This window comes from Protopterus annectens, chromosome 6.part0, assembly GCF_019279795.1.
Source record: "Protopterus annectens isolate FY-2018-M chromosome 6.part0, PAN1.0, whole genome shotgun sequence".
In the NCBI taxonomy this organism is placed as follows: domain Eukaryota; kingdom Metazoa; phylum Chordata; order Ceratodontiformes; family Protopteridae; genus Protopterus; species Protopterus annectens.
The window spans coordinates 1,168,880,882-1,168,893,838 of record NC_056737.1 but is presented as its reverse complement, the minus strand read 5'-3'; the positions used below and the strand labels follow the sequence as shown (position 1 = coordinate 1,168,893,838).

The window sequence follows — 12,957 nt, the reverse complement described above, 5'->3', positions numbered from 1 at the left end:
TCCACCCAGTCTTCGGGATCAAGCAAACCTAGAGGTTCAAAGGTTGCTAAGAAAAAAATTCCTCCAGGAAGTCCCCGCAGACCAAATCGGATCCGGAACTTACTCAAGGTTCTTTTTATTAACAAAGAAAACAGGGGACTGGGGACCCATATTGGATCTTAGCAGGCTGAACAAATCAGTCAAGAAAACAAAGTTCCAGATGGTAACACTGCAGTCCATTCTTCCCTTTCTGGGATAGGACAATTGGATGTGCTCTATCGATCTCCAGGATGCGTACTACCACATAAAAATGGACAGACAAAGAGAAATCTACGCTTACGGCTGAGAGCCAGTCACTATCAGTTCAGAGCTCTGCCCTTTCGTCTTACCACAGCCCCCAGGGTGTTCACCAAATTCATGGAAGTAGTTACGGCTCACCTGAGGCATCTCGGAATTCTGGGTGTTTCCCTGTCTAGATGACTGGCTCCTTACTGCCACCACCAAGCATCAACTAATCAAGGCAAGGGAATCCACAATTCGCTCTTGTTCTCAACTAGGGATCACCATAAACTACAAAAAGTCTGCCTTGTTGCCTTGTCAATATATTACCTTTATAGCGGCAGATTTAGACACAAGGGCCATGATAGCAAAGCTGCCTCAAGAAAGAGTATTAATGATCTGTCGCCAAGTTGCAATGCTGTTCACACAAAAGAGAGTCCAGTCAAGATTTTTCCTCAAGGTCCTGGCTTCTATGGCAGCGGCAATCACTCTGGTCCCTATGGCTCGCTTCCACATGAGAATTCTACAGTGGCTCCTATTTGCACAATGGTCATTCCAGGATTTACCCGTGTCACATCAGATTCTGATCACGGAATCCTGCAAAAAGGATCTGGAGTGTTGGCTTCACTCCCCTGTGGTAACAATAGGCAGGCCATTTCTACCCCCCCCTGACCTGTAGCCACAGTGACCACTGATGCTTCTCAGATGGGGGGGGGGGCATTATCTGGGACAGACTGTCTAAGGGACTTGGCAGGAACATGAGTACCACTTGCACATCAGTATCCTCTTGGAAATGAGAGCGGTGCTTCTGGCGTTGCAAGCACTTCAGGACTCTCTACCTACAGGGACTATAGCAATTCAGGCAGACAATATATTGGTATTATGGTACATCAACAAACAGGGTGGAACCAGATCTTGCCTCTTGTGTCGAGAGGCTGTATAAGTTTGGCAGTGGGCAATGTCTTCCCAACGCTTTCTGGTTGCAATGCACATCCTGGGGAAATCCAACATGATAGCAGACAAACTCAGCCTGACTATCCTGATGCCTCGAGTGGTCCCGGAAACAGGAAGTTGCGGACTTGATCTTTCGCAAATGGGGTCAGCCATGCTGCGATCTGTTTGCCACCCCCCTCAACAACAAATGCAGCAGCTACTTTGCCCTAGTCCCACCACCGGGACAGTCACCCGGGGACGCACTTGTTCACGATTGGCCCCCGAGACTGCTTTACGCCTTTCCACCTTTTCCCCCAATCCCCAAGGTTCTTCAGAAAGCACAGTCGTTGGGTTGCAAGCTAATCCTCATTGCCCTTTACTGGCCTCACAAGATATGGTTCCCATTCCTTTGGCCTCACCTGCAGGGGGAGCCTTGGATCCTGGACCCAGCACCAGATCTTTTGATGCATCAGACAGGAGCTGTCCATCCTTCCATCCAAACTCTCAAGCTCACAGCTTGGTTTCTCCACTTCCGGTCTTAGCCAGACTTCTCGATGTTTCTCCATCAGTTCGACACATTTTGATTTCCTCCCATAAGCTCACTACTAGGAAACTTTATGCTAGTAAATGGAAGAGGTTCTCTTGTTGGGCAGGCAAAAATCAGGTGGATCCCTTTACTGCTCCCATTTCTAAGATTCTTGAATTTCTTAATGAAACCTTTGAGCGAGGAGCAGCTGCAGCTGTCTGAGTTCAGTTAGCTGCCATTTCTAATTTCCATATGGGAGAAATGGAGTCCAATATCATGTCCCATAGGCTATGCAAGGTATTGCTAAAAGGAACTACCCTTTTAAGACCACCAGTAAGAGAACCTCTCCCCCCGGTATCTAAATTTAGTTTTAGACGCTCTGATTCTTACCCCCTTTGAACCATCTGCTTCTTGTCTGCTCAAATTTCTGACTTGGAAGACCCTTTTCTTGGTTGCAATTACCTCAGCCAGAAGGGTTTCAGAATTGCAGGCCTTAACTATTCGTCCCCCATACTTGTTTTTCCATAAAGATTTGGTTTCTCTCAGAACCAAACCCTCTTTCTTACCCAAGGTATGTTCTGACCACAATTTGAATCAATCCATAGAGCTTCCTGTTTTTTTCCCCGATCTTGGCAACAAGGCAGAGTGTAAGCTTCATCTGTTGGACATTCATAGACAGTCATATTTCTGTTTACACAGGACAAAGGACTTTAGAAAATCTGACCAGTTGTTCATATCCTTTGCGGACAACAAGAAAGGTTGTGCAGTCTCAAAGGTGACTATCTAAGTGGCTTTCAGACACTGTAAAATATGCCTACGATTTGTGTAAACAAAAACTTCTAGGGAAAATTAAAGGACACTCAACAAGGGCTTTGGCTACCTCTATTGCTTTTCAAGCCAGACTGCCTTTGGATTTGATGTGTGCGGCAGCTACATGGGTTAATCCTCATACCTTTATCACTCATTACAAAGTAGATGTGGCCTCCTGAAACAGGGCATCCTTTGGTTCCATGGTCCTGAAGAGTTTTTTTCCAGTGAGCCACCCAAGAATCAGGTGCTGGGGATGCTGTCCCAAACAGCAAGAATGAAGGCGAGATATGGACAACATAACATAAAGAAGTTATGTACTTACCATAATGTTCCATGTTTGTTGCCCTTGATCTCGCCTTCCTTATTGCATCCCACCCTCCTCCCCCCTTCCTGGAGGATCAAGAAGAATCCCTTGTTTTTATTGGTTATACTGGCTGGGTTTCCTTTTTACCATACCTTTTGGTTAGTCCTACTCTCCCCTTCTTACTCTGGCGTATGGGGTTACACCTTTATATGCAGGTGTCATCTGTTATGTAGATTAGAGTACATCTCTCTTCTGTTTGTATGGTCTAGTACTGGTTATCACAAATGAGATCTGGGTAACTACCGCAAGGTATGCTGGGATAGGGGCTAGCCTCAAGCCAGTAAAAGTATACAGCCGAGTCGGAGATCAGGGATAACAAACATGGAATGTTAGGGTGAGTACATAACTTCTTTTTTTTTGGATGAACTCTTAGCTTTCAACACCAACTCTCAGGGATTATATGATTTTTCTCAAAGTATATCACCCATACGTCCCTGAGGTTTTTGAGATACCAAAAATCCATTCAAATACATTTGATCAACCTATGCGACCTATTGTTGCTGCAGGTGGTTCTGTTACAGAACCAATGGCTAAGTTTATAGGCCAGAAGTTAAAAACACTTTTTGTTAACTTCCCACATGTTATTCATGGAATCTGTTGGATAAAGTAAAGAACACTGAGTGCAGAAATGAGAATTTTCTGGAAAACTGTGATAGTCATAGCCTCTTTACAGTCATTCCCCACGAAGAGGGTCTTGAGTGGTTCCGACAGATTGTAATCAAATTTGGGTCTCTTTCCAAATCTGATTTCTCTCTGGTCTGTGACTTCATGGAACTTGTTCTTAAAGTACAGTTGTGTACACTTACCATAATTGTAGATGTTCGAGGGTATTCACTGTTGCAGTCCTAACCATTGAGTTATCCATGCTGTGGTAGCCCTCAGTTGGTCCGAATACCAGAGTTACGGTTTTGTATGTCGGCTGCTGTCGCTTGCTGGGTGATGTCAGGTCGTCCGAGCTTTAAAGGTGAGCAGGCGATGCCATTACCTCAGATTTTCTTGCCTTAATCAACTAAAGAAGTCCAATTTTAATAATTATTAGTAGTCATGGGGTCAGAGACCCCCAGAGAAATATGTGTCTCTCTAGGGGAAGGAGGGAGGGGAAAGCATGACTGCAACAGTGAACACACTCAAACATCTACATTTATGGTGAGTGTACACAACTGTACTATGTTCTTCATGTTTCACTGCTGCAGTCGTAACCATTGGGAAGATTCCCAAAGATGAGGAGAAGGGTGGAAGATTGATAGAAACTTAAGATTGGGTGAGCATGCCCTGCAGAATTGCAGTGGCAAACCCAGCCCTAGTTTTTGAGAATAGGTTCAGATGGTAATGTTTGGTGAAGGTGTGGACTGAAGTCCATGTGGCAGCTTCCAGGATTTCCTTGGTGGGTACCCCTCTAAGGAATGCTGTGGAAGTAGAGGTTGCCCTCGTGGAATGGGCTCTGATGGTCCTAGGGAGTGGTTTTCCATGCAAGGAGTAGCAAAAATGGATGCAGTGTGCTATCCATTTGGAAATAGTCTGTTTGGATATTGGTTTCCCCTGTGCCCCTGCTTTAAAGCTGACCAAATATGGTCAGTTTTCCTGAATGTCTTTGTACGATCAGGATAAAATCTGAGTTGCCTGTGCACATACAAAGAATGCAGTATCCTTTCCCCCTTGTTCTGAGGGTTAGGGAAGAAGGTGGGGAGATGGATGGCCTGATTGAGGGTAACATCCAAAACCACCTTTGGCATGAAGGTGGGATTGGTTCTCAGGGAGACCCTATCTGCATGGAAGATGATAAACGGTTCAGTGGCCATTAAGGTTTGAAGCTCTGACACTCTCCTGGCTGAAGTAATAGTCAGGAGAAAGGCAGTCTTCCAATAGAGGTACTTTAGTTCTGAGGATGCTGCAGGTTCAAAGGGAGGCAGAGTAAGCTTTTCTGAAACATCAGGTCCCAGGCTGGGGTGGGCTGTCTATTTGGAGGCCTGATATTAGAGGCTCCTCTAAGGAATTGTTTGATAAGAGGGTGGGAAAACAATGGCTCTTCTTTATCAAAGTGTGCTGAAATAGCAGAGACATTGATCTTTATGGAAGAGAAGGGAGAGCCCCTTATTAAGAAGCTCAGCAAAATAATCTAGATTAAGAGGAATGGAGGGCAGATGTATGTCTGCCCCCTTGGACTGGCTCCAGGAGCAGAATATTTTCCATTTTTCAGCATAAAATTTTCTGGTGCTGGGACTTCTGGATTCTGAGACGATGTCAACGACTTGTTTGCTTAGCATGGATTCCTTGTTGGTTTTGGTAGAATAAGCCATGCTGAGAGCTTGAGTGTGTGAAGGGCTGGGTGCAGCATTGTTCCCCCACCCTGGGATAGCAGGTGAGGTATCAGAGGTAGCTGCCAGGGGGGCTGGTGGGATAGGCTGTGCAGCAGTGGGTACCAATGCTGTCTTCACCAATCTGGGGCAATGAGAATTGCTGTTGGTTTTTCTTCCCTTATCTTGATTAGTACTTTTGGAATGAGAGGTAGAGGTGGGAATGCATACACAAAGCGGGTATTCCAAGGGAAGGTCAGGGCATCGACCTTCCAGGCCAGGTGATGGTACTCCCTAGTACAGAATTTCTGTACTTGGTGATTTAAAGGAGAGGCAAAGAGGTCCACCTGAGGGGGTCCCCCATGTGTGGGTAATGTGCAGAAAAATGCCTCTGTGGATTTGCCTGTCATGTGGGTCCAGCAGGTTTCTGCTTAGGTGGTGTACCAGGGTGTTGTTGATGCCCGGTAGGTATTGGGCTATAAGATGTATTCTCATGGATGAGGCTTCCAGCCACAAGTTCATGGCTAGTGTGCACAGGGGGTAAGACTGAGTCCCTCCCTGTTTGTTGATGTACCACTTGACTGTGGTATTGTCTGTTTTTATGAGAAGAACCCTGGTTTGAGGTAGGGTTTGAAGGATGCCAGAGTGTTTTGTGCTGCTATCATTTCCTTTCGGTTGATGTGCAAGGATATTGTTTGTGCATCCCAGAGACCTTGGGCGTATCTGCCTTCTAGGTGGGCACCCCAAGGTATGTCTGAAGCATCTGTAGTTATGGTCTGGTCTGATGGAGGGAGGGTGAATGGAAGTCCCTTGTTCAGAGCACAGGCCTGGACCCATCAGAGGAACTCTGATCTTATGGAAGGGATCACAGGCAGGGTGGTGTCCAGAGGTTGTGAGTGTTGACACCATAGGTTCTTTAGGTAAAAACTGAGTTTTCCTCATGTGTAGTCTGGCCAGAGGTACCAGGAGGATACATGAAGCCATGTACCCTAGAGCTTGTAGGAACTTCTTGGCAGAAAGCTGGGTTTGGGAGGCCAGAGTAGTGAAGTATTTTTGTAGGAAACTTTGTTTTTTCTGGGGACAGAAAGGCCATTTGCTGCTCTGTTTCTAGTAAGGCTCCCAGAAATATGATTTTCCTGGTAGGTGTCTGCTTTGATTTCCTTTCATTGATAATGAACCCCAGAGAGGTGAGTAGGGTTTTTACAAATGAAAGGTGCTGCAGGAGCAGTTCCTTGCAGTGTCCCCTTGCAGTGTGCCTGGATGAGACAGGTAAAAGTAAATCTGTACATTGTTTTGCCTGCAAAAGGCAATGGCCAGAGCTAGACATCTGGTGAATACCCTGGGAGCAGTAGATAAGCCAAAGGGCAAAGCAGAGAATTGAAAGTGTAGTGATCCTGCTCTGAAGCGCAGGAATTTTCTGCATGATTCCCTTATTGGGATGTGCAGGTAAGCCTCCTTTAAGTCTAAGGTGACCATTCAGGCTTTGTTTGGTAGCATAGGTAGAAGCTGTTGTAAGGTAAGCATTTTGAATTTTAGGATTAACAGGAAGGTATTGAGAAAGGATAGGTCCAGGATGAGACACCAAGCCCCCTCTTTCCTGGGAACAAGGAATAGAATCCTTTTGCAACTTGTTCTGGAGACACGGTTTCTACTGCCCCTAGGGATATTAGGTTTTGCACTTGTTTTAGTGCTTCTGCCCACTGGTTTGTAGGTAGGTATGAGTACCCTCTTGGAGGTGGTAGTTCCTGGAAATTTTGTACCCCTCAGCAATGATTTTTAAGACCCATTGATCTTTTGTTGTAGAGTTCCTATTTTCTCTGCATAGAGATAGCCTTCCTCCTAGATTTTGGTGTGGTGGAGGCAGGCAGATATGGGAAAGGTAGTCACTGAGAGTTTTTTTTCCATACATGGTTGCTTTTTTAATCCTTGCTCTAGTGTTTGGGGGGGGCACTGCTTAGTTCTTTGCTGGGCCTGAGTTTCAATCCTGGTGGGTCTGTCCCTACAGGTGTTGCCCTGTGCCTGCCTGTTTGGTGCAGGAAAGGACCAGTGTTTAGAGGGAAAATTTCTGCTGAACCTAGGAGGTTGTACTTGAAGAAAATCTTTAACAGTCTGCATCGATTTTGCTTTGTCTTCCATCTTTTTAAGTACCTCTTCAGTTTTCTGTCTGAACAAGTGGTCTTTGTCAAGAGGTGCATCCATGATTTTAGCTTTGACGTGATCAGGGAGAGGTTGTTCCTTCAGCCGTGCATGTCTTCTGATAACAGATCCTGTCACTGCTGCCCTGCTAAAAGCTTCTAGGGTGTCAAATTCACAGTACAAGGAGTGTTTTGCCACCTGAGATGAAGAGTGCAGTAATTCTTCTATCTCTTTATTGTTGGCAAAATCTGGTAAACCAGAAATTTTCTGTTTCAAAAGTTCCAAAGTGTGCTGATATTTTAACATATGGAACTGACAGCTGAGTGGGTTTAAGTTGCAGAGGTATATACTTTTTTACCCTATCTGTCCAGGGCTCTGAATTCTTTGTCTGAGGGAGAAGGATTCTTTGCAGAGGTAGACTTAACTCCCTTAGGTCCCTGAATAATCACCTCTGGCTCTGCTGTAGGATTTCTGTAGTGGAATGTATGTGATTCAGGTACCCTGTAGTACCTGTCAGGTTTTCTGGGGGCAGGTGGAAGGGGGTCAGGGGTAAGGCTGGATTGTTGGTAAACATCATCTACCACCTCCAAGATGGGTTAGATGGCCAGAGGCCTGTGCTGGGGTAGGTCCAGAAACTCTTAGTCTTTTCTTGGATTGAGGGAAATCCATTGATTCCCCTTGGAAGTGTTCCCTGAGGGTGTGGAGGGTTTCCCCAAAGGAAAAGCCCTCCAGAGGTGATGCAGACGGAATAGATTCTTCTGCATCTGAGTCTTCATAGGCAGTAAGAGGATTTTCCTCTTCAAAAACAGAGGAGTCAGATCCCTCTGAGTCTAAATCCAATTGGATGTCAGGAGAAGGTTCCCTTCTCCTTTTGGCTGGAGTGCCCTGAGTACCCCAGATGAAAGTGATGAGATCCTCCGCCATTTTAGGCATTCTAGTTTGAGGAGGGGGAGGAGTAGTGGAATGGAGACTTTCTGCTGTATTCTTTGGGGTAGCTCTAAGTCTGGCCTGAAGAGTATCCCTCAGTGCTGTCGGTGTGTTAGTTGGAAGAGAGCGCGAAGGCCTTGGAGTGAAATCCAAAGTGCAAGAGGTATCCTCGGAAGCTGGTGCCTGCTTAGTGGCTCCGGACCCAACCGAGGCAGAGACAGCCGAAGGCTCGCTAGACGATGCAGTCATTTGCAGCATACAGGACTTCGAAAGGGTCATAGTAGAGGCCTGCAAAGTAATTGAGTCGGTCATCAGGGGCTGCAAAAGCGCCTCACTGAATTCCGAAGAACTGATGACCATTTTAATGGTGGTGTTGTCAGAAGGCTTGGCCTTATACGGTCTGTCTCTATCCTTATCTTTACGTTTTTTTTAGAAGATCTGCAGTTTCCTGACTGGTGGATACCATATCAATAATCGGAGATGGAAGACGAAAATAACTGGCTATAAACAGAGCTCTACGACAAATAGTTCTAGTGTTAAAGAGGGGTCAGAACCAACAGCGGGGTACGTTGTGATCTGGGCCTAAGCAAGTGACCCAATAAGAATGGAAGTCTCGGTGTGGTATTGACTTTTTCAGACATCTGTTAGTGCAAGAAAAAAGAAGGATCCCCAATGGGGTACTTAGCTTTAGACGTTTTCAGCTGAAGTTTGAAATCTGGAAACAGGCGACCGACACTGTTGCGAATTGCTTCTGTTATAGGCTCCACGGCAAGAAAGACTGAGGTAATGGCGTCGCCTGCTCCCCCTTTATAGCTTGGATGACCTGACCTGACGTCATCCAGCAAGCGACAGCAGCTGACGCACAAAACCTTGACTCTGGTATTCGGACTGACTGAGGGCTACCATAGCATGGATAACCTAATGGTTAGGACTGCAGCAGTGAAACACGAAAAACATCAACAGTTACTTTGTTTTCTAAGGTGAATATTTTAAACAGCAGGGAGTAGCAATGGGGGCTGCATGTGCCCCCACCTTTGAGAATGCAGTACTGTTGAGATGGGAACTTGAGTCAGTGTTTAAACTAGATCTTTTTAAACACTGTGTGGGGTATTTTCGATACTTGATGACATACTTATGGTATCATCTGGCGATGAAATATTGTTCTGCGAATTTATGTTGCAACTGGAAACAACCTCTTCATTTCTAAAGTTTACCTACAAATTGAACACTGTGTGGGGTATTTTCGATACTTGATGACATACTTATGGTATCATCTGGTGATGAAATATTGTTCTGCGAATTTATGTTGCAACTGGAAACAACCTCTTCATTTCTAAAGTTTACCTACAAATTGAACACTGACTGTATCAATTTTCTGGACACTGAGATCCCTAAGGGCATGGAAACGGTGTTGGCAACTTCAGTTTACAAAAAAGCTATGATTTAAGATACCTTTTTGTACTATATCAGCTATCACCCCTACATTAAAAGAGAGGGATGATAAAAAGTCAGTTTATCAGGATCTTTCATTTAGCGTCTGATAACAACACATATATTCAGCAGTTTAACAAGTTAAACTCTATGTTTTTTTACTGTGGTTGTCCTGTTTCTATGGTAGGCAAATTTTACAACCAAGTCTTACTTGAAAGGGTCAGAAAATATGCTCCAGTTATTAAGAAGCATAAAACTAACACCAGTGAAGTGGCCAAGAGGTCTAATTTGGGCCACAATGTTTGTTCTTATTCTAATATGGTGTTACATTGTTCCTTTGATGCGGTTGATATTCTGAAAATTCTTTATAAAAACTGGTCCTTTTTACAATGTGATGATGAACTGAAAGTTTTATTTGAAGGCCCTCCCAGTTTTACCATGAAAAACAAACCCAACATTAAGAGCCTCTTAGAGAGACCTGTTAAAGAATGCAATAATTATTTTCAGCCATCTAAATGTGGCCGTTGCCACCAGTGCCACTTCATTGAAACTAACTTTGAAGTTGTCCTTAATGAAAACATTGTGAGCAAGAAACCACTTGGAAAATATAGTTGTTTTACTGAGATTGTTATTTCTCTGGCTAAATGCAACTGATGTTCTGCCTTTTATGTTGACAAAACAAAGAATGTCCTCAACAAAAGAATCTACCAGCATCGGTATAGTATTACCAGGAATGATAAGAGCGCACTAGCCAGGCATACTTCAGTTTGTGTTGGGTTTTGTAAGTTCAAATTCATTGTGCTTGAACAAGTTGATTCTGCAATGTATTCAGGTGACTGGCAGAATCAATTACTTCACAGAGAAATGTTTTGGCACCTTCAGCTTGATACTACAGATTTCCCTTTTATGAAAGGGGTTTTGCATAACTTTCCACCTTGAATACAGTTTGCTCCTCCTTGAGATCTTAATTTTGTTTTGGAAAAATTACTCTTGCTTCATTTGAACAAGCTCATCAGGCTTAGCTGATGTTCTTAATATGAAAAACAGTTTTGCTGATTGCTCTGACTTCTGCAAGAAGAGTGTCTGAGTTGCACGCTTTCATGGTAGGTCAGCCTTATCTCGCTTTTTACAAAATTAAGGTTTCTTTGAGAACTAGTCTTTCATTTATGCTTAAAAGTGGTACCTGAGTTTAATTCAAGCTCTCCATCTCTCTGTCTTCCTTCCACACTCTAGATATTCATGGACAACTTAGATGCAGTCTTGACAGAATTAAAACCTTCAGAAGTTCTGATCAGTTATTCATTTCTTATAAAGGTAAGAAAAAAGAACAGCCTGTCTCAAAGCAGGCTATTTCCAAATGGTTGTGCTTTGTTGTCTCCTTCTGTTATTCCCAGCATAGCAAGTAAATTCTAGACAGGCTCAAAGCAGCTTCTTCTAGGGCATTGGCTACATTAGTGGCTTTTTGGAAAGGGTTGGACTCTTGAAGTAGTCAATTCAATTCATTTAAATTCCAGGCACAATGCGAATTGACTGTACACTGCCCAGCATAGCCATTATGTTACATTGCATGCCTCTTTTTATGTGTGACACTGCAGTGCCACTGTGTTCATGTCACAGTGCATAGATGTGTGTGTGTGACACTGCAGTGCCACTGTGTTCATATCACAGCCCATAGAGGTGTGTGTGAGACACTGCAGTGCCACTGTGTTCATGTCACAGCCTGTAGAGGTATGTGTGACACTGCAGTGCCGCTGTGTTCATGTCACAGTCCATAGAGGTGTGTGTGATACTGCAGTGCCACTGTGTTGATGTCACCGCCCATAGAGGTGTGTGTGACACTGCAGTGCCACAGTGTTCATATCACAGCCCATAGAGGTGTGTGTAACACTGCAGTGCTGCTGTGTTCTTGTCATGGCCCATAGAGGTGTTTGTGACACTGCAGTGCCACTGTGTTCATGTCACAGACCATAGAGGTGTGTGTGATACTGCAGTGCCAATGTGTTCATGTCACGGACCATAGAGGTGTGTGTGACACTGCAGTGCCACTGTGTTCATGTCATGGCCCATAGAGGTGTGTGTGACATTGCAGTGCCACTGTATGACATTGCAGCGCCACTGTGTTAATGTCATCGCCCATTGAGGTGTGTGTGTGTGACACTGCATTGCCACTGTGTTCATGTCATGGCCCATAGAGGTGTGTGTAACACTGCAGTGCCACTGTGTTCATGTCACAGTCCATAGAGGTGTGTGTGACACTGCAGTGCCTTTGTGTTCATGTCATGGCCCATAGAGGTGTGTGTGACAGTGCAGTGCCACAATGTTCATATCACAGCCCATAGAAATGTGTGTGACACTGCCTTGCCACTGTGTTCATGTCATGGCCCATAGAGGTGTTTCTGCCACTGCAGTGCCACATTGTTCATGTCACAGCCCATAGAGGTGCGTGTGACACTGCACTGCCACTGTGTTCATGGCACGGACCATAGAGGTGTGTGTGACACTGCAGTGCCACTGTGTTCATTTCACAGCCCATAGAGGTGGACTAGATATTTCTGCTTTACCTGGACTGCCATATACTGTGCATCATTTGAAGTGATGTGGTGTAGTCACTGCCGATGGTCTTCTGGTGCCTGGGTCACTTTTGGTGGATTTTGAGGTGGTCACTGCAGGCCATGGTGCTGCTGCACTGCTGGTGGATCCAAGTGGATGCTGTCTGGCCTACCTGCCAGCGGTCATGTTGTTCAGCATGTCATGAATATTTAGTTTGCTGTAGCAGGTGTGTACTGCAGTGCCACCAAATATGTCCAGGCAGTGGATCCACAACTTCAGCAAGTCAAACACTGCTCAGCTGCATTTCTGTGGCATTGTTTTTACTATTCTGCCATGCCTTGTAGGTTCCATACATGCATCATCAACCAGTACTTCAGGGGGTACCTACATCACTTGTAACACATTAGGAGATGAGGGAGAGGTTGATGGGGGGGGTACTGTTGTGTACCGTTAAAAAAACAAGTAATCTCTGTGGTATCCCTGAAGTCTCAAAACAACCCACTAATCAAGTGTAGTAGGTCCAAAAACAAAACAGTGTAAGAAACTTCTCTGTGTGCAAGATTTTCTGTCCATATATCTCTAGTTAATCACTGTATATTGATCAGATCAGACAATAGTAGTAGAAGTAGCGAACTTAAACTTGTCTTAAGTCAAAACAAAACAAAACAAGAAATAATAATAAAAAATATATAATTGTACAGCATTACTAAGTATTCAAAAGTAATCCA

At 44.6% G+C, this 12,957-nt stretch overlaps 1 protein-coding gene across 6 annotated transcripts in view; it reads left to right on the top strand.

The window, feature by feature from the left end:
- TANK (TRAF family member associated NFKB activator) overlaps window positions 1–12,957 on the top strand; it is a 1,995,915-nt gene that overhangs the window by 1,491,522 nt on the left and 491,436 nt on the right. For 4 of the 6 annotated variants that reach the window (XM_044074789.1, XM_044074784.1, XM_044074785.1 and 1 more), the window contains one exon: window positions 10,913–10,993. The exons of the other annotated variants lie outside the window; for them this stretch is intronic. In XM_044074789.1, the coding sequence (XP_043930724.1) occupies window positions 10,913–10,993 (81 nt within the window). The remainder of the gene's footprint in view (window positions 1–10,912; window positions 10,994–12,957) is intronic. 6 annotated transcript variants of the gene reach the window in all.